Source organism: Orbicella faveolata, unplaced genomic scaffold (genome assembly GCF_042242905.1).
Source record: "Orbicella faveolata isolate gen_17 unplaced genomic scaffold, um_ofav_v1 contig_35, whole genome shotgun sequence".
NCBI lineage: Eukaryota > Metazoa > Cnidaria > Anthozoa > Scleractinia > Merulinidae > Orbicella > Orbicella faveolata.
In genome coordinates this window covers 10,509,599-10,531,224 of record NW_028301564.1, presented here as the reverse complement: position 1 = coordinate 10,531,224, position 21,626 = coordinate 10,509,599, and the positions used below count along the sequence as shown (strand labels likewise).

Below are 21,626 nucleotides of genomic sequence, written 5' to 3'. Positions count from 1 at the left end.
TTTGACTTTACTTTTCTTGACGTTGTTAACTCAGTACAACTGGTACGCGTCTCTTTCGCTGACGTTATTTGAGCAAATTGTGTTATACAGCAATGATTTGCAAGTCTTAACAAGTTTGCGTTTTCTGTACTCGATCCAAGGCAAATACACTTCACGCAAACAGAAGTCGTGCGAAAAAACATGGACCACACTCGGCCCAAGGCCGGGCGGTTAATGAATTAACTGCCCATGACATAATGGGTATTGGAATAGTACAGAAGTATTAAATGACATGCGAATGTGGATTTGTGTTACTCATAACGATAGTTGTTTATGTAACAAAGATTTCTCGCCAAATTGTACACACAGGGAGAAAGTTAAGGGGCCGATTCCCAAAAGACTGAAAACTGCAGAAAACAAACTGACCATTGGGCGAGGGGCGGGGGAAACTTGTTTTAGTGGCCTTAAATTAACCACAAGAGAACGTCAATCTGTGAAAATACAAGAACTATAACTGTAAGCTACTGACTAACGATTATTGGACGAGGTTGCACAATGATTTGTCAATGGCAAGCAGATCAGATATTTGCCGAAGGTGAAGGTTAAGGCAGATAATTGATCTCCCATACACTGACAAATCACGATATTTGGGGATAACCAAGGTGGATAATCGTTTTATCACCAAGTTTGTTTTCATATTTACAGCTGACAGCCTGTTCACGGCTCAGGAAAGCGATCTGCATTTTTTTTACACACAAGAGTGGTTAAAATTCCACACGGGCAGACCATTATTTGTAGGTGTTTATTTGCGGGTAACGTGGTGGGCTTTCAGCCAATGAAAAGGAAGAAAAAATGCATCGAATGACAATCACCTTTATTAAGCCTATTTATTGAAGCTCCCTACATTTATTATATATTGCTGACATATTTCAGATCAATAATGCAAAGGATCCTAATACAGATACTTATTACATGTACCAAGTGTTGATAAAGGCACACTTAATTTTCGCTTAAAAATAATTCAAGATTTTCAGAAGAATCTTCAATCAAAAGCCTTGAATCATGACAAAGCAAATAAATAATTACTTAAAAATATTTCACCTTAATAGCTGAATATTGAAATGCCTGTTGCAACAAATGATCTTTTCTCAAAAATAAAATAGAAAAGTGTAACTGTAGCTATGTGGGTAAAATGCACTTTATTGAAACTTGGACAAGATGGTACAAAATAATGTTAGTAACGTAACCAGACACCAACGCCTACGGCCTAAAATTTAATTTGCCTTGTTTCACAAAACATTGAAGTCCTTAACTTTTATCAGAACACTCTGTTTCCAACGTTGATAATTAAATTTATTTAGTCATTATCCTGAGAAAACAGCTCTCTAGACAAGCGCGAGTTCTACTCCCAGCAAGAGAGAGAGAGACAGAGAGAAGTTCATAAATGGAAACAGTTAAAAATTGATGACACGCCAGGGGTAGTCTCTTTGTAACACACCCCTTTCTCCCACAGGGGGAATAATTAAGCCAATGCCAAGACATCTCTAACACACCTCAAACAGACTGACCTCGCTTAAATAATTTAAGAGTAGCAACCAATCAGCAGCTTAAAACCCCTGATGACTGATGACTTCTTGGAAGAGTGTCAAATAAATGAGACTAAAATACGATAACAGCAGGGACTGAAAGGCAGTAAATTCAATTTGGAGTAAACCACAAAGAGACATCTGAAGTAACAGCCACCTTCGTTATCATAAATACAAACATTTAGACATTCACTACCACTAACGTTTCTTTTCATGCTGGATAAAACAGACTTCAGGCTTTTTTTCCGGACTTTAATGGACAACTCTGACATATTCAATTACCCATCCATTAAACAGGGGAAACACAAACTACAAAAATCCTCAAAACGTTCCTAAAGCCAGATTTAATTACCGATCCTGCACGAAACTGTCAAGACACTAATTTCTTGCACCAAAATGTTAAGCTTAAAATGGGTATGCTGCCTTTCTCTCTCTCCCCTCTGATTGTCGTATTCAGTCAGTAATCATGCCTTGTGTATTGGAGAATCTTTGTTTGCAATATTTGCCTCATTAACATAAGCGATACAGTTTCTGATGGAGCTACAAAAACATAAGTTCTGAATATCGCAAGGGCACAGCACGATTAACTGTCCCAAGGAATTTGAGCCCGATGTATTGAATACTTGTTGTGCAACGCGGGTTTAAAAGCTCGAGATTTTACAAAGAATGTATGAGCTCATCAGCGCTTTTTCACCCAGAAATTTTGCAGTTTTTGAAAGGCAATTTCTCCTTGAATATTACACCCAACGAACCACAAATTTCCATCAATTACTGAGTTCTACAAGCTCTGTAAATGTTTGTAGTCAATTCGTGTCTAACGTGATGCCTTCTCTGTGCAAAGTCGTATGTTAATGAGGAAAAATGTAAACACTGACGTCAGCAAAGATTCTCCTACAGGCAACCTTCTAAACAACAATACTGATGGCAAGGGAGGAATGACAAAACTTGAAAGGGCTTTAAACGCAGTCATCATGAGAGAGTATTGCTTAGATGAGTGACACTATCTCGTCCAGTTGCAACCTTTCTGAGATTTCTTCTCGCCTTATATTCATGTTCACTGCTGTCCCTGTCAGTTTTTTGGTGGCAAACTAATGCCATTTTCCCTCAAAAATACAAGGACTGCTAGCAAAGATTCAACAGTTTTTAAGCAGAGAACTGATTTTTCCATTTGAAGGGACTTATGAAGGCCTGTACAAACCATAGATATCCAGAAATGTGAGCCAGTAAGTGGTGAGCAAATCGAAATTCAGTTAAAAGGAATTTTTTCAATACCAATTAATGAAGAAATTATTTTATACCTTGAATAATATATACCTACAATGACAAAAATGTATATTTCTTTTGTCTTAAAAAAGTCTTCAAAACTAAAGCGTCACTTCACTGTTAGGATATGCAGAGTATTATTTTGCCAGGTGAGAAAGCATTTTCCAAGATCAAGCAAAGATATCTACAAAAAATTAAATTGAAAGATTCTAGTTTTGCATTCTAGAAAAGGATAAAAATCCACAGCACGGTGTGTGAAGAGATTGGTGTAAAGTCATAAACATACCCACAAAACAAAACTGATTAAAAAAAAGCTGGAGCTGGAATTACTGATGGCCAGTCCAAGGTACAGTGGCTGGACCAAGTAACATTAATCATCTACAGTTGTAACATCAGCCTACTATTTCAAGAAAAATTTATTGGGTATTGAATTTGGTTGCACAAGCAAGACTACTACTCTACATAAATCACAAGAGGCTATTGTTCAAAACCTTCTTCATACATTTGAAGTTCTATTGATACTCTTCTTGGTCACTTTGCAGTTTCTCTGTCAAATTTGGCTGTCAAAAATTTAGCAATATGTGTTATGACCAAGGTCACTGTGAGATATCTTATTTTCTAAAAAATCCATCAACTTTTTTTTTTTTTTTTTCAAGATGTCTTGGGAATCTTCAGAAAAAAATTATGTGGTAATCAATCAAATTCACAGTCGATAAAAACAAATTCATTTAGGGAAGAGTAAATAATAATGAATAAATGAAGTCCCTATTTTCACTTCAAACATTTTATAACCATTTTACACCTTTACTGTGTGAAATGCCACTGTGGATACTGCAGTTACCCAGTGGGCATAACTGAGCCAACAGAAATACAGGAGACTAAGTTTCAAGTTTTTAAAATAATTTGATTTGGAAAATGCAAATAAACTTGTAATCAGTGGTTTTGTTGTTGTAAACTTTTTCCACAAAAATCATCACTTGAAGGTCTACTGTAATCTTAATAGAATCAGAAAATCCACAGGGACAAAAAAGGCAAATCAGCCTAATTTACATATGCAAAAAGGTAATTTTGATTAGATATCAGCCCACTTACAATATAGTAGACTCGAAACAATTTTTCATCCAATAAATAAATAGCAATGGAAAACAAAACCTACAAAATTTGCATCTCACTAATTGGCATCTAAGTTTTTAAGTCACTACTTACATGTAAGGTGTTAGCTAAAGAAAGAATTCATTTCAGTCCACTCATCAGTGGATTACATTAGTCTGTTCCTACATAACTACTTTGAACATCAAAAGGGTTAAAATAGGAGAGGAGAATTTAAGCTGCCTGCAGGGACTTCCATAGCAATCATGATCACCTGCATAGATTAAGAAAATGTTAATTAAAGATTGTTTTATTTTACCTCAGGGTCAATAATTACAAGCATAATTACTCTACTACAAAGGCTGACAAGAGTGATTGATGACCAACAGAAGAAAAGTGTATGGCTCACAATAGTGTCTGGTGTATGTAGACGTAGGTGTGCATTAGATGACTGAATACAGGAAAGATCAGCTTTACTCTAGTGCAGAGTAACTTAAGCCCACCCTGAAATTTTGTTTTTGGTTCCTAGGAGTAACCATAAAAAACATGAGTTCCAGATGACCTTGATGACTGTGTTATTGTCAGGACCAACTCACAGAACTTTTAAACACACTCACATGTATATTTACCTCTGTTTTTATAATATCTTCAATCATGTTACAAATTACAACATTAAAATTAGACACTATTGAGATTACTTTCTTTCATGTTTTGCTTAAGAGTTTTAGACAGAGCTTTCCACACTTGCATACCGCGGTATTGTGCCAGCTCCAGTATCAGTGCCATCCACGGCAGAAGGATACTGAGAATCATCATACACCATTGCCGTACGTACAGGAGCTAGCAAGGAATTGAACACTGCAGGAGATGCAATGGCTCGCTGACTACGACCATCAATAACGCTCCTGAATGCATTGACCACACGAATCTGAGTACAGATATGATAACAATAATTACAACACTAAATGGAGACATTATGAAACATAACCAATTTAAACTTGCCCCTAAAACCCTGTAATGCATACAGTATTGCACAAAAGGAATGCAAACGAATTTTGATGCTTTTTGCAACTTTTCCGCAAAATTTGATGAAACAAGAATATTTCTGAGAAGTTAGATGTATTATCAAAATGGCTACTGTTTGAATCAAAACAAAATTTAGGGCTGCTATTTGCTTTTCTTGTTTCATGTCATTTCTTCTGGCCTTTAATAAATCTCATGCGTTGTGTTCAATGTCACAACAAATGGTGCATGCAAACTCTTCACTAGATTCATACTCTATTCCCAGATTCTACTGTTCTCGTTAAGGAAAATGTTTACATTCTGAAGAAGTTGGCACATGTTATTTCACCAAAAAGAAGTGCAATTTAGCAAAAAACTTCAGAACATGCTTCACTTTTTAAAATGAAAGCCACATGCCAAAAATCTACGAAACACTTCTGATTGACTGGCACCTTTCAATTGTCATCATGTTTCATTTACTTTCAACAGTCTCTGTTTAAAAGCAAATGTTCTGTACCAAGGTGATGGAAATAACATTTTTGATACTTAAGAGCACATTGGATGGTACAAAAAAGAAATCAAACTTAATCTTATTTCTATGGTAACTTACTTGATGCTGTAATCTTGTCAGGCCACGTATCCAAAGTAGACGAGCTTTGCTGTCCTTTGGTCCATCAGGTTCCACAATCGTAGCAAGAGGAAGTTCTTTTGTGCCAAAACGACAGAGTTTAGGGAATGAGTTTTTGGGAATTGTAAGGACAAGCTGTCCCCACACCAGCTCAGAAAATCCTAGGAAGATACACCACATCCATTCTTCCCAGCCGAGGCCTTTTACATGGAAAGCTTTCCCGGTCAACTCAATAATAAGTATCTGAAAAACAACAGTGTGATGTATTACAAAATAGTAACACGTTTAGCTGAAGATGTTTGTTTAAAAGGTGCAAGGGGGAGACTGAATAATTATAAAAAATTTAGATGATAAGCCCTGGGGTTACACAACTTCATAAAGGGTCTTGGGTGGGCTTATAAACAGGGGGATTATTTCCAGGAGAGAGGAGGGGGCTAACAAGATGTATAGAATAAAACGTTTCCAAATAACCTGATGAAACCAACTTACATCAGGATTAGAAGATGTTTTATCTTCTTGGGAACAAGAAACACAAAATTTAAGTACGGAAACAAGTATACATTTACCACAGGGCATTGCACGAAGCTTCCTCATAATGGCAAATATTTGAGGTACACAATAGACCTTTGATGCTGCAGTGTTTCAAATTAGAGAAGGTCTTGGGTTGATGATACAATTGTGACTAATTCTTCAACCAACAAATTTAAGTGCAGAAATTATATTTGCTTAGGTGTAGTATAACAATAATAAAAAATAAGTTTCCAAATAGAAAATATTGGAATATAATCTTTCCAGGTGAAAGAAATTACAGAAATTATTCTACCTCGGTTCTGAAGACAAAGACAAACACTGGTGTTTGCTAGTAAGTGGTAACCAGTTGCATAGGGTTATTTCCTATTGCTTTCAACCAACAAGAGAAACATACCAAGTCACCTGGCCAGGCAACCAACATTCGTTTTAGTGAAAAGTTTCAATGACAGAGTACTATAAGTTTAGAATATTAGGAAAGGCATTTCAAGTAAACAAAATGCTAGTTCCTGATCAAAAACGTGGACTGCAGATGCAAATATTTTGTCTGCTGGACACGATACAATGACATACTTAAGGACCATAACAGAAATGTGTTAACTTTTTCTGTTAGTGCATTAACTTCATGTAGAGGTGGGTAAGGGAACATATGAACTCCCTCACAGAGTAAGTGAAGCAAGTGGCCCTTCAATAATACTACCAAATTGCCTATTGCCCACTCCCCCGAGATTTTTTGCTACTTCTTGTGTTTTGGCAATTGCATACTCTAAGTTGTAGTAGGGAGTTATTGTTTGGCCACAACATCCAAAACAAACATGGCGTCGTGTGTCATGGTTTTCTAAGAAACAGTAAAACACTGTACAGTACCGATCAGAAGAAACCTAACAGGGAACGCATTTGTGAACGGGTATAGAATACAGAACTGGTACGAGAACGTGAACAGAAAGGGTACAGAATGGGTAAAGAACGGGTACAGAACGGATACTGAACAGAGATGGAACATAAATGGAACGGATACGGAACGGTTACGAATCAAAAAAATGGAAAAAGGCATTCTCAAAAACGCAAACTATCAGAGAACGCGTTCTTCAGAACGTATGTGAGTAAGTTATTGTATCAGAGTGCGTACCAAGGATTTGGAAACGATGCAACTTTAACCCATTGACGCCTGTACCGCCTGTAACTGCCCGTGCAAAAAACTCCTCCATTTCCCTGTGCCGCCTGTAACCGCCCGAAAAAAGGCACGTTGGGACAATTGCTTTTCCTACCCTCCCTGAAGACTTTTTGGTTCTCCTATTGTTCTATTGTTCTTGAGGACAAATAAACCAATCAGAATGGGCTTTCTGAGCATATTTTTAGAGGACTTTAGGGGTCCTAGAAAGACGGTTTTTCTTCTTAAAATTGCACACTCGAAAAGTGCAGGTACTCATGACGCGTTGCAGCCCAAACCTAAAAAACTTCCAAGGTCTTGTTTTCATTCCTAACACAGATAAATTACTGATTTGGGCTTTAAAATAGCAAGGAAAAATACAAATCAATGTTTAGGTGGCCTCAGAATGGAGGATCAAGGAGTACAGAGTCCTCAAAACTTTCTGGTGAAGAAGTTTTTCTTCCTACAACCGCCGAGAAAACATGAAGATCGGAGCGCTTTCAAGTAAGTTTTGATGACAGATCGCAGATTGAAAGCAGCTTTTCGGACTTCAGAAACAAAAAGGGTAATGTACATTATTACTTCAAAGTTGAGTTCAACTTTTGGAACGATTGGTTAAGCCACGGGCGTTAAAATGACTGCAAAAGCGGTCGGCCAAAACTCAAGCTTTCACATTAGCGTGAAGAATAATTTGAACATGCAGTTCATGCAGTGAAGCACGTCTGCGAAATTTGAACGATTTTTTGCTTTTAAATAGGTTTCTTCCACTTGGCTTGAATGAAAATTTATTGTTATTGAACTTCCTTTCGTATTTCTTTCATTTGGTTCCCTGTATTTGGAAATTTTAGGTTTAATTTACAGCGGCCTCCAGGCACTTTGTTTATTTAGTTTATTCGCTTCGTTGAAATATTTTTTGGAGTCTTATTCAGCTACTACAGAACTGCTGAGAAAAGAACTAAATGGCCACTAATTAACACAGCTGAAATACGACTGATCTCAAAATAATTCGCCTGTTTTTGTCACCTTTTTGATTTACGACTTTCATCTTTCTTTCGCAGCGTCATAACATTTTCGTTGCGCGACGAAGAAATTACTCGATTTCTTGTTTTAAGATTGAGTTTTACATGAGTTCTTCGCTTTTATTTTTCGTTGTTTTCTCAAATGTTAGCCGTTATAGTACAAGAATGAAATTCTATTGAATTTGGTTTCGTATTTTGTCCTCCAAAGTCAATAATTAACTCATTTTCACGAAGTCAATTTTCTCAGCTTCTGTGGGACATTTTGTCGCACGGTAAAGAAATAATATAATTTCTTGTTTACTTATCAGTTTTACACATCAGGTTGAGTTCTTTTTGTTAATATTTTTTAATATTTTGACCCTTCAATTATTCAACTTTAAATAAACGATGTCTTGAAACCAGATCTTGTGTCTGTGGTTACTCCGCATATGGTTTATTTTTGTGCTTTCGCTCGCTCTGAAATATTCCAAAAAAACACCAGGGAATTAGGGGTGGGTCACGGGCAATCTCATTCAGGCGTCAATGGGTTAAATACCAGCCTGGTGATCTTGAGAAAATGACAGAACGAGTCATCTTTTCTCTTTTTTTTTGTTTCTTTTACATGCACTAAGCTAGCATCTTCCCTGCATCTTCTTGTCCATTTTGTGTTCATCACAGCCATTTTGTTATTGTCAACAAGCCCAAGTTATGTCCAAATAAGGAAATGGATGCGTGAGAGACTGGGATTAAAAGGTTTCCGCATGAAAAGAAACAAAACAAAACAAAACATTGATGTCTTGGTTGATCTTTACTAGTTATTACGGTGATGTTCACCAACTTCGTGGAAGGATCGGCAAGGATAACAATCAATCTTAACTGAGCATTCGCCAGTGAAAATAACATCACTAAAAGTATCACAAAATGCTTGCTTCGGCTTTTTGTCAGTACTTTGCACTGCTTGTGCCCTCCAGCCAAGTTTCTGCCGCATTTGCCAAAAATAGTTTTTGTCAATACTTCAATGTTAAATCTCACTAAAAGTATTTGTGTAAATACAAGAACCGAAAGTTCGTCTTTTGCTTGCATTTTTTCATCGAAGGCGTTAATAGTGTTTGGGCAATCACACAGACTACTGGTCACTTTGTATCATTTCGGAAAAAGACTTACTAACTGGCCTTGAAGTTACAATACCATCTTCCCGTATTTTTCGAGTTCCTGGACTCATATTTTCACCATGAAAATTTAAGTTTACTGTTCGTATTCTTTCATAAGTTGACAGTTTTAACCCATTTCATGAAATGTAAATGAGTGTCTCTAATCTTGTAAACAAGTTCTCGGAAACCTGGCTCTTCTGAACGAGTAGTTCCAAGAATGCTTACCGATGGAATGCTAACAAAACAGGAACAGAGCAGCACAGAACAGATCAAGAACAGATATGGAATGGATATGGAACAGATACGGAATGGGAACGGGAACGCGTGTGGAACGGACACAACGTGTTGTGTCAAGCGTTCTCTGTTAGGTTTCTTCTGATCAGTACTGTACTTAGAACTCAAACACATCTTTAAAGAGTTTGAAGAGCTAAGGAATAAGCATCAAGAGTACTTATGGCTTAAAGCAATGATATCGTCTTTCAGGTTGCAAAAAGGTCTGAATCAAAGGCCTCCTGATTCACTGGCCTGAATACATGTAAAACAAAACTGCACTACCAAACACTACAGACAAGTTTATCATAGAGTTGTTCATCTACAAAATGAAAATATAGTGAGTTCAACCGAATGTATTGCTTATTAAATTAACATTCTCTTCTAGAGGAACTGCTTTGGTGTTATCAACTTTTGTGTTGTCATGTGTGTATGTTGGCAATTAAGAAAGATGAACCTCCATTGACACATACTCTGACGGCATTGCAGGGCTCAAAATAATGGCCGGTCAACGCTGTAATTTCTGGCCAGAATGATGACTTGACCAGCCAAAAACACACCTGTCATGTTGACACTGTGCTATTCACTCTTGAATAAACAATCAAATCCTTAACTGTAAATCTTTATCTCTTCGTAAAAATACAATTATGACCTCTCAAGCAAAAAACATACACTCATGGGTATCCATTCGAACAGCCAAAAATCGTTTGCTCGCCATTTGTCATGGGCTCAAGATCAACAGGATGCCATTTGAATGGCTGGGGTTATCTGTTCAAAAAAATAATCAAAAGACGGTCTGTTTGTCTTGAAATCATGCCGTCAAAATGTGCTTGTAATCATGGCACGTTGTAGATCAAATCTACAAACTTTCAACAATGTCTTGAAACCTGATCTTGTGTCTGTGGTTACTGTGCATAATTGCTGCAGAGTGAGCATAGCGAGCAAGCAGCAACATAATCAGGATTTAAGAAGACTATGTTGAAGGGGGTACGAATTCTTGAATTCATCACTTTTTACCATAATGCACTGCATTTAACCAGAGTGCACCGTGCCACTATTTACCAGAGTGCATTGTGCCACAAACAATATGAGGATGTCACGACGGACGTTACACTGCCCAGCCATTGTCCTTTTTTTGCGTGGATTTTAGTGGTTATGTTTTGCTCTGATTTACCTGTAAAACGATGTGAAGGAGATTGTGCTTGACTTTCACAACCCGTGCTTTTCTCCTTAAAGCAGTATGTGAAACATCTGGACGATTAATTGTGACATCTTAATTTTAAACTTAGTATTTCATTTCTTAGCAGTCTCCCTTCCTGGATCAAATTCTTAAATAAAGAGAAATCGTTGTTACTAAAGCTTGCAGAATAATTAAAAGAAACAAAAACTGTAAAACTAATTTCATATATGCTACGATCTAGTCCTTTTCATCCAAACATGAATTTAAGCTAATGCTTTAGCATTTTCACACATCGCGATGGACGCATCCTTGAGAGTCTGTCAACATTCTAGAGACATTTAATGCGTACCAGTACAGAATTTGTTAGTTAGATTTCTGCTCCTACAATTTCCACATCTTTTGATTTTCGCGATCTGGTTAAGGGGAGGTTGATGTGTATCATTTCATGTCCAAACATAGTTCAGATCACTATGTGCTTTTTTAGTCACAATCCCTTGTCACACCTCGTCATCGATGTGTCATCATGGATGAAGTTCATGCATGCAAGGACATATTTTAAGTTACACACTACTTTAAGAAATAAAGGTTAATGCAAGTCTTGGAACACACAGGTAGATGAATCACTGTGTAAAATATGTCACTATCAACAGAATGTGCCGTAGCATTACTATCCTTTAGATACCCTAGTATTAATGGTGAATTTTTGTGCTTAAGAGCACTCTGAAAGATTTCAAAAAACATCAGGGAATTAGGGGTGAGTGGCATGCTATTTTATCCAGGCATTGATGGGTTAAGTGAAAAACCTTATGGCATATGAAAGGTTTTTTATAGACACCCAATTTCACTAAAAAATAGAGTGTGGCACAAAGCATACACAATGGTCAGGCACTCAAGGAGTTAAAGAGTTGCAAATGGGGATATTCAGTTTTTTTGACAGAAAGAGACTGGAGCCATGAGTGTTATCATGGCAACAGCACAATGGCTGTCATTTTGTTTCCTTTGTGATGTACAATTCTGGGGCCAAGTTTAAAGAACACCACTCTAATATTTCCAGAGATATTCTTGATTCGGTGCTTTACTGTTTTGGTGGCAATAACTTATGAAATCATCACTGCCCTAATTTACACAATACAAAAACATCAGTGTCTCTAAAATGAAATAAGATATTCTGAAACGGAAAATGCCATTCTTCTTTATTTTGAAAAGCTTTTCAAATAAGCAACACTATTTTTAATTTCACAGGCACTTTAATAGAAGGCAATAACTTTCCTGCATACATCTTAACAATGATAAGCAATGCTTACCTGCACAACAAATGTTCCAGCCATGATAATAAGAAACACAGGGTTATGGGTGATGCCAGCAAAAACATTTCTCTCCCCATGTACTTTACGCGAGTTGATTTCATTGAAGAGCTGCATCATGACAAATGTATTGAACACTATACTTGAATGAACTGTGGGCTTACAGCGTGTCGTTTCTAAGTAACCATCTTCAATGTCAAATAAGTCATCTGCCATGAAGACAAGGATGAAGAGGACTATCAGCTGATAGATGGCATGACCAAGGATATTTCTTATCATGGTTCGTGAGATGAGTGGTTTGGTGCGGCCATATGGTTTCCGTTGTAACAGATCTTCTGTTGGGGGTTCTGTAGCAAGGGCCAGGGACGCAAATGAGTCCATGATGAGGTTTACCCACAGAAGCTGTGTTCCAGTTAGAGGGCTTACCTACAATTTAAAATTAATCACAACAAACTCACCACAAGTGCTTGACAAGCACAGCTTGAGTAATACAGTGTAACTACTTAAACTGGGCCAACAAGGAGAAAACTAACCAATCAAAATGTAAACTGAGAACAATGGACTGGTAGCTTCTTGTGACAGTAAGTGACAGTCTGTTTGACAGGAAAACATAAACACTATCGACCCCTCTGCATTATACACATTCTCAGAGATTCAGTCTTTGGTAACACATTATGATAATTACAAATCTCGCTCAAAAAATTTAGCTAGAAAACTCATTTTGCAACAGTTAAACCAAAACTGTTGAAAAGCTTACAAAATTTAGGGTTGAAACTAACTGATCAACAAATGACAAAGTTTCCTGAGAGGTCTGCAACACTTTACACTTCGTTGAGCTTTAAAACTGGCAAGAACTATTGTTTGTATTCTTCAACGTTATTGGTTTATTTGAGAGAAAGAGGGCAAAAAGGTCTGCCTTGTTTATACCAACTGTAAGATGAAAGACAAAATCATGGTGATGGAACAGAAACCTCCCATCATTAAACAACAATGCAATGTTCGTCAGTTTAAGTGTGATCTGTGTGATGAAGATCACGTTGAATGTTTGCATCAACACTTGCACCAGTGTATAGAGGAACATAAAGGATTGGTTTTAGGATGTCACATAATGACCTGTAATTACGAGCTAGATGACATTGTGACGAATTTCAGGATTTAAAAGAAGTGCCAAAACAGTCTGGACTGTCATATTTGTGACCTTCTTTGGGAAAAGGCACACTAACGCTTTTCCGTTTATATGGCAAAACCATTTACAATCCGTTTATACCCGTTTAAACAGTTCATGCAAGCATTTAAACGGTTTGCTTATCTGTTTAAAAAAAATTGCATCTGTTTAACGCTTCAGCAGAAACATTTAAATGGTTTTCTTATCCGTTCAAAAAAATTTGCATCTGTTTAATGCTTTAGCGAAAACGTTTCAACAGTTTGCTTATCCGTTTGACGCTCTAGGAAAAACGTTTAAATGGTTTGCTTATCTGTTTAAAAAGAAAGCCAGCAGCTCTTTAAGTTAACCCTGCGAGCAGAACTATCAAGCTAATGATCGCTCAATACTCCCGGAACATAAACTGCAGGACAACGGTATTTTATTTTAGTTCCAACTTATCCGTGTTTATAGAAAGCGAATAATCGTCGTATCCTTGGACAAATGACGAAAAAAAAAGTATCCGTTTGTACAAAAGTATAGCATCGAGAGCTGATGAAGCCATTCATTCCGACCGTGATTCTGCCATCGATCTTGTTCAAAACAGTGCACTTTATCTTAAGATAACGCTGTCTTGGTTCACGTGTCATAGTTTTAAATCATTCGTCATAGACAACTTATTTAGTCAAAAATTTAGGTCATCGCTTGGTGGGATTGTGAAGGGTTACAATCTTTCAGGAGACGTTTATTCTTACCTGTTCTGTAACCAACCAGATCACACAGTCAAACAGCAGGAAGAGGATAAAAATAGTGTGCGCGCTCTTATTTGATTGTGATGTCACTTCCTCGCCTGCCCCGTATTATTATTTTATGATTACCGCTCACTGATGAAAGACTCACTCGATAACAGTCTCTTAGGACGACCTCAATCTGTTCTCGCTAATAATTCTATGGAATGGAGAGCTCAATTTGGAAGGGACCGAAAACTTTGAAAACAGCGACGACCTTTGTGACCTTCTTTGGGAAACAAAAACAAAAGGTGACAACCAGGTAAAAACCTTAACCATTGAATTCAAACTCCGAGCTCAAGCGATTAAAACTTTCGATATTGTATAATTATTATCTATTGCTTCTTCTGTTTCCTTATTAAAGAAAAACAGTCTTTGTTTTGCATCAGAGGCTTTGTTATTTTACCAATCGAGAGTTCAGAAACCGAACACACAAAATTTGTTGTGAGTTCGACTGATCGATTACCACTTAAGCTGGATTGAAAATCTGTTCAAATTTGCTCTGTTTCCTACCTGGCTTATTTTCGTCAATTGAACAGTTAGCCGTACTTGAGGACAAGAATAGAACTGTTGAAAGAAGGACCACATGGAAAACAATATCCCAAAATAATTTCAGTATACAACTTCATTTATTTCATTAGTAAACGATGGTGTATGTAAAATAACTACATACGTAAGCATCATTTAATTCTCTTACAGCTTGGGTTTGAATTTAATAGAAAGAAAAGTAAATACTACGGCCAATTTGTTACATAGCATAGCACTGGTCAAGTTCAAAACAATGGTTAACTTATGGAACTGGTGCAACTAAATCTTCAGTTCCAGGCTTGCAAAACTGTCTTATTTCGCAATGTAAGTAGTTTCTGTGTTCGTCACTTAATCCTTCTGGGTTGATCTTCTGCGGAAGAACAGAAACAGGTGGGATCACAGCACCATCCTTCAGTAAGGCACACGTTTGTTCCAGGGATGTTAAATATTCTCGGCAGTAACCAACAACTGGTTCATCCTCGGAACATCTGAAGTGGTGAAATTTTTTTGAAATATTGTCCCAGAAAAGTACACCAGTCGTATGCAGGAACTATAACACGGCCATCTTGCGTCGATACCAGTTGGGCTTTGTTCACCCGTGTTACTTGAGGTGTCCACCATTCACACAAAAAAAAAGTTCATAAATTGACAAAATGAAACTGATCTTGTAGGCCTTTTTCAGGATTCCCAAGCAACGATCCAGACCAAATTTACTATGTCCAGCAATTAGCAAAGAGTACTTGATAGACTGGTGTAGTTCAGTGGCAATCCTCCATGCTAAATACCATAAAAGTTTTTTTTTTTATTTTGTCCGGCACAATTGTCAGCATGTAAGTGAAAATCTGTTTCCCTGAGGCCGTGATGTGTGAAAAAGTGGTGAACGTAACTAATGGTTGCATTGGCTCCTTTACCAACTGCACCAGCTTCATCAATCAAATAGTTCACTTGACGCAGTACAGCTTCACACAACTCCAAAAATCCCACACTTTCTTGGGGTCTTAAAATAGATCAGTGCAGGTTGCATTGGGTTACTTGGAAAGTGCACTTGTTTTGCATAGTCAAAGGAGTAGTGCATTGTGCCACTGAATGAACATGGTTCGTGCCTTTTGTTTAGATTCGTCTCCACATCTGTTTGACTGAAAGTCGTGGCTGCATCTGAGCAAGTTCTCCTGTAAAACTCTCTCTCGACCTGGGCACAGTCCAAATGCTCTTGCTGTCCTTTAATACAGTCAGCCTTTTCGTGCTCAGGAAGGTTTGCAGCCCGTACAAGTTGGTGATGTTCTGTTGACATGTCAAGCATAGATCGGTCATGAGTTTTGCCACAACAACTTTCGGAGCAAAACTGATGCCAAAGGTCTACGAACTTGCCATGACTAACCGCTTGTTCTCCAGAAGCTTTGCAAGTGGCAGTGTAGATGTGCCAAACACTCGTTTTTGTCTCACTCGAAGAGAGCACCTGAACATTTTCCCACTTGAATCCTGGTATTCTCCCAGGTAGCACAAATGCATTCTCCTCAATGTAATTGGTAAGGAAATGATGAACATTCTCTGTGATTGACTGTGGAAGGGTGTTACTGGGAAGTGTTTTGGTGTTGCCGTGAGTTTGCAGATGGATACCGTACCTCTCGTAATGCCCCTTGAGACGACAAAGTCGGTTATAACCGATACCATAAAGGTGAATGAACATCTCTTTGCAGATGGAGACAGACTGAAACTGATAGGTACACCTGGAACTTCTGCTTCTTTTAGTTCCAATGCAGTCGTTGCGGTTGAAGGCTTGAATGTTTGCTAAAATTATCAAGTCAAGCTCTCCACTTGTCAACTCGAGACAGTTATTCAGATTAAATAACACCGCTTCTTTAAATTCTCTGGAGCAGGGACCTCCTTTGGAACCACGCAAACAACCACAGCCATTGAGACGGAATTTTTTCGCTCTTTCGATTATTTCGATCGGAGTTTCTTCTCTTCCTGTAATATCAATGTCTTCCAGTTTGTCACTTTCGTAAAATGCATGCAAGCAAAAGCATCATTTGTTGTCATGGATATTATGCATTCGTAGGGGAGAAAAAAGTTATTCATATTGTAATTACTTAAATGTAGACGTGTGCTTCGTTTTATGTAGGAGGAGTTTTTAATAAAAGCAATTGTTTCGTAATGCCAGTTTGTCTACTTCGTGAGAAAGAAATGCTTTAAGGTCAGTACTATTGCCTCCGAATTGTAGTCAATCTGTTGTACTAACATATATTATATTTCTACAGATGATGGAGACATTGGAGGACACACTGTCAGCAATGGAGGACAACATGTCCCTACGACTAAGCAAGATTGAGCACCGCCTAGATTCATCAGAAAAAGTGGTAAGTTGTTGCTCTTTCATGGGATTTGTGTAAGCTTGTCGTAAAACGGATTTTTTTAAAAAATTGCACCTGGATACGGAGCATCTTTGTTTTCTCAACCAAACAGGTCATACTGAATTGGACTGGCAACTGAAAATCTACATGTTTACTTCAGAAACGGCTCCATTTAAGGGACACTGTCACGATATGTTTGCTTAAAACTGTTATAAATTCACAAAATAGTTCCTAAATTTATGTAATAAGAACTTACGATCTTTGAGCCTAACTTGAACTTTTGAAAAACTGACAGCCTGATGCTTTTTCAAAAATCCATATCGCAATCCGTTTCCATCCTCGCCATAGTTAGCTGTCCTCACTTTCAAATGAGTTTCAATCATTTATCAGGGCTGCTCTACAAAATAAAACCATTATTGTTCAGCTTCCAATGATTGATATATGTTTTTAAGATTTCCAAACTCATGCTAAAAATGGTGACAGTGTCCCTTTAATGAGGGGGACCAAAGTGGCCCTGTATTCTGTAGTCGCTCTGCCACTGGTCCGAAACTAACAAGAAAATATTTCCTACTTTCCAGTTCACTGATCCAGTAATGAGTTTTGATGCACTTGCTCTGAACGATAACCTGCTCAACATCGACCACGAGGCTTTGGCATCCCTCGGCAATGATCCCATGGAAGAGTTTGAACCACTGCCTTCAACCCCACTGGCACCTACAACACCTGAAACGCTGACACTACCGTCATCCAGTTCTCAGGATGACACAGAAGTTGGCGAAGACGTCATCCGCTCTTTAGTAACGCCAAGCAAATCGACGGGGTGAGATAAGTGTTAGAGAAGGAAACAGAGAGACACTGGTGCCCCTTAAGCTTCTGCTTTTCTTTTTTACCTCAGAGGAGCTGAGCAACAGCAACACCGAGGGAACACACAACAAACGGCGGCTTGATGTTACAAAACTTCAAGCGTTAAAGGTGCTAGTTTTCAGCCGATTTTCCCCATGAATCTACCATGGAAAAGGACAAAGCGTGGAAATCAATCAAGGGCAAAATTAATTCTAAGCGTCGCCTCAGTAAACACATAAGTAAGCATGCCGGAGTAAGGAAAAATTAAGAAATTAAAGTTTGTAACTAAATTTTACAAGTATTTTGTAACCATGGTAGACATCACTTAGACTTCAAAATTGATTTCTTTTGTTTAGTGTAGTGTAAATAAAGTTGAAATGACCTTACGCTATCTTGTATTTATCGGAATGTGTTCGGTGCAATTCAGCCGCGGTGAGCTAGCGTGGCCTGTCTATACCGGGTGTCACGAAAAACTCAGACCCCAAAAACTCAGACCCACCTTAAGGTTACTTCCCACCTTCAAGAGTGAAAAAAATCATTTTTTCTTTTATTTGCCTAAATTGAAGTTTATCATTTTATCTAACATTTACAGAAAAAAAAACTTAAAAATCTCAAAAATTGCCGACGTTATTTAACAAAATTTGTTTTCCGATAAAAGTTAATAAATAATGGTGTCATAATCTCATAAGTAGGTGACGTCTCGGAGGAAATTTCGTGGGAAGCGGGTTCCTATTTCATGTGATTTGCACATTTTTTTTGTGCATTGCGCGTTCGAGTTTCATGGAGAAATCTAAAACAGAAAGAAGTCCTTGGGTAAAATCAATGAAAAAACCAGGGCCAAAGAAGAGAAAAAGGAAAGGTTTTGTGGAAGAAAGGAAAAAAAGCCTTGCACAAAGCGACAAAGGCTCTTGGTTTGGCCAAGCGCCTTTGTCGACATCGACCAATGAACATGAGCGGTCTGATTCAGCTGGTTCACTTGGTTCTTCCATTGGAGCAAGTCGCTTAAAAATCAAAGCTCTCGATAATGCAACTTACCACGGAGGCTCATCGTCAGAATCAGATGAAACTGTTGACGGAGAATTCGAAACGAACGACACGAAATACCAGAGTATTGTCAATCTGGACAAGCTCAATCGACAGCTTGCTGGCCGAGTCACTTGCAGTTTTTGTGGAAGTGAAGGAAAAAACTTTGAAGTTACCAGGACTGTACTAGGAGCCGAATGGATTTGCCGTTGTAAAAACCCTGAGTGTTCCTCGTACTTCAACTAACAGGCTGTGGCCACTCTGCTGCAAAAAGAGTTCTGAACGTTCTAAACCTTCCTCCCCCTGTAAATAAGGATTCATGGTCAAATCAGCCCGAATGTTCTCGCTTGATTCAATTGATTCTCCTTCGGTTGACACGGTTCGTTTCTTGACGTGGGATTTCCCCTTGCCTTTGGCAACTTTACCCATTGCCAGGATTGCTTTTCTTTCGTCTTGCCGGTCAAAAGATCGAAAACGTGACTGTAATGCAACACTTTTCCCAGGAAATTCTAACCCATTGTAGTTGACGCTAGGAGGTCCTGTTACGCCATTGGCTTGCGGTTTCAAGAGGAGACATAATCTCCTGGGGCGGGCGAGTTGTTTACAAACCTTTTTGAGCGAAAATCTCGCGTTTGATTTCTCGTAGAATGTGTCGACTTTGAGCGAATTAATGAGGTATGTAGATTTCACGGATTTTCGTAAAATTTGGCCAAAGCATTCCACGGATAACAACAAACAAAACAGTGTCAGGAAATTATCATATTTGTAATATTTTTTCCCATGGCGACAATTTACGCGATGCGTCTCGTATATTTTTAGCTTCTTTAACTTTGGACTAGGATATCTTGGCAACCAATCAGAATATCGAAAAAGCCTGACACCGTTTTGTTGATTGATGCCTGTTGAATAAGACTGTGCAGCCATTTTGCTCGTGCCACAGCATTCGATGCCTGATTAATTAACGAAAACAACTCTCGGTCATTTCACGGTTTACCAGCTGCTGACACTTCCCAAAAGAAAAAGTCACTTAAATAATATTTTTCTCAAAAACTACATTTATTAAGCTTTCTACTGATATATAGTTTGTTTAGGTTTTATTGAAACTGGCGCACGTACGAATTTTTTCCTGAAGGGCACCCACAAAGGTGGGAAGTAACCTTAAAAGTTTTATGGTCACGCAATGTTCATAGGTAACAGCCAGAAAGGAGCGAGACATTTATCTTCTCCGGTTTATCGCTGTCGCGTCCGGTGGATAAAAAACTGACTTCAATTTGAACAACATTATAGCAACTCTGTCTTTCCATTTCTTCAGTAAAAATTTACCAGCAAATGTCATCAAAGTCTGGACTGCTATTTTAAACCTTGTTCAGTTTTCACCGTTTGATCGACGCCACAGTGATAAACTGGGAAGATAAACATCTTGTGCCTGGGCTATGAATTTAAGCTAGCGGGAATCTGGCGAATAGCCACATGGACGCCGATACTGCCATCAAGTTTTTATTGTGGCGCATTCCGTTTCGATAGTTATGGTTGAAACAAAAAGGTCCAAAATTTGTTATCTTGAAACTTCAAAATTTCTTTAGAAAGCGAATCATTTCTGGCGTATTGCGTTATTTGACCCTGACACGTCTTGGCTTCTGACAAGGTCATGGCATTTGCAGTTCATCACGTATGCAAATTTGTTTTGTGCAACTTCAAACCAAAACAGCAATGAACAAAAAAGAAGATTGTGAATGAAACATGGGGTCTTAATTTGCGATGGTTATTATTACAGGTTTCGTGACAGTACAAAAAGTTAGTTGCACCTGTTGTACGCATGTATTGAAAAATTTTCTTGTCAACAATGTTACGTATAATTTGCTTCCAGAGGTTACGGTTCTTGTTATTTTAGCGTTTCTTGCACTAGCCGTTCAAGTCGAGATATTGGCAGTGAAACTGATCTTTGTTAATTGCGCTTAAATCAACAAAATAATGTCAGGGAAGAGAATCAATGTAAAGTCGCACGAAAGCGGCAAAAGTTTACCCAGAAATAGAATGCAAGAGTGAGAGAGCAAGCGAACAAATGAATTTTGAAGTAGCCCGACTAAAGTTCATCAGATATGACAGTACTTCTTTTGTTCGCAGAATGTATCCCAGTTATCATTAACAATCTACAGTTTTTATACTCCATGGTTACGCTCAAAGATATCCGTTTAACATTGTAAGACTGCTAGTTTTTCCGGAAACGATCTCGCCAACTCAACCGTTCAACCGTTTAAGCTGTCTGTTTGTGAACTTTGGTTAACCGTTCAACCTTTGGTGTCCGTTTGTGGACTTTGGTTACCCGTTTAACGGTTGAAGCTATCCGTTTTTGGACTTTGGTCAACCGTTTAACGTGTCAAGCTAACCGTTTGTTTTTTTGGTTGACCGTTTAACGCTTTAAGCTATCCGTTTTCTGACTCTGGTCAACTGTTAAATTTTTTGCTATCTGTTTAAATGGTTATGGAAACCATTTAAACACTTGAGTTAGCAGTTTAGTATCCGTTTAGAACCATTTTTCTTCACCATTTAATGAAAAAGCGTTAGTGTCCGTTTTCCCATAGAAGGTCTCATTTATGAAATGCTTTTTACTAGATTCCTGATGCTGAAACTCAAGAAACAGCATGTCTCTATCTGTGCAAAATTACAGTACCGGCCAAAGGGATTGCATCATGATTACACGTGTGTGAAGCGCATGGACTCAGAGCTGCCAATAAGTTTTCAAGTAGACATCCCAAATTTATTTATTTATTTATTTATTTATTTATTTCTCCAATTCCTAGCTAATACATAAATATGTAAATAT

The 21,626-nt window shown here is 38.0% G+C and overlaps 2 protein-coding genes and 2 pseudogenes across 4 annotated transcripts in view; 2 read left to right on the top strand and 2 right to left on the bottom strand.

Moving 5' to 3' along the window:
- Positions 1–832: 832 nt before the first annotated feature.
- The window catches only part of LOC110053058 (plasma membrane calcium-transporting ATPase 3-like), a 40,090-nt gene continuing 19,296 nt past the window's right edge, over positions 833–21,626 (bottom strand). For 2 of the 3 annotated variants that reach the window (XM_020759243.2, XM_020759244.2), the window contains exons 7-9: positions 12,129–12,554; positions 5,530–5,790; positions 833–4,845 (exon numbers count right to left, since the gene is read on the bottom strand). In XM_020759243.2, coding sequence (XP_020614902.2) covers positions 4,642–4,845; positions 5,530–5,790; positions 12,129–12,554 — 891 coding nt within the window. In that variant the 3' untranslated portion in view covers positions 833–4,641. The remainder of the gene's footprint in view (positions 4,846–5,529; positions 5,791–12,128; positions 12,555–21,626) is intronic. The other variant, XM_020759245.2, reaches the window with a different exon arrangement.
- Positions 14,092–16,611, bottom strand: LOC110050001 (uncharacterized; annotated as a pseudogene).
- LOC149103199 (uncharacterized) lies at positions 16,847–18,047 on the top strand (annotated as a pseudogene).
- Positions 18,544–19,048, top strand: LOC149103198 (uncharacterized). Its single transcript, XM_089273750.1, has one exon. The coding sequence runs from the start codon at positions 18,560–18,562 to the stop codon at positions 19,046–19,048; it is 489 nt and encodes a 162-aa protein (XP_089129876.1). The 5' UTR covers positions 18,544–18,559.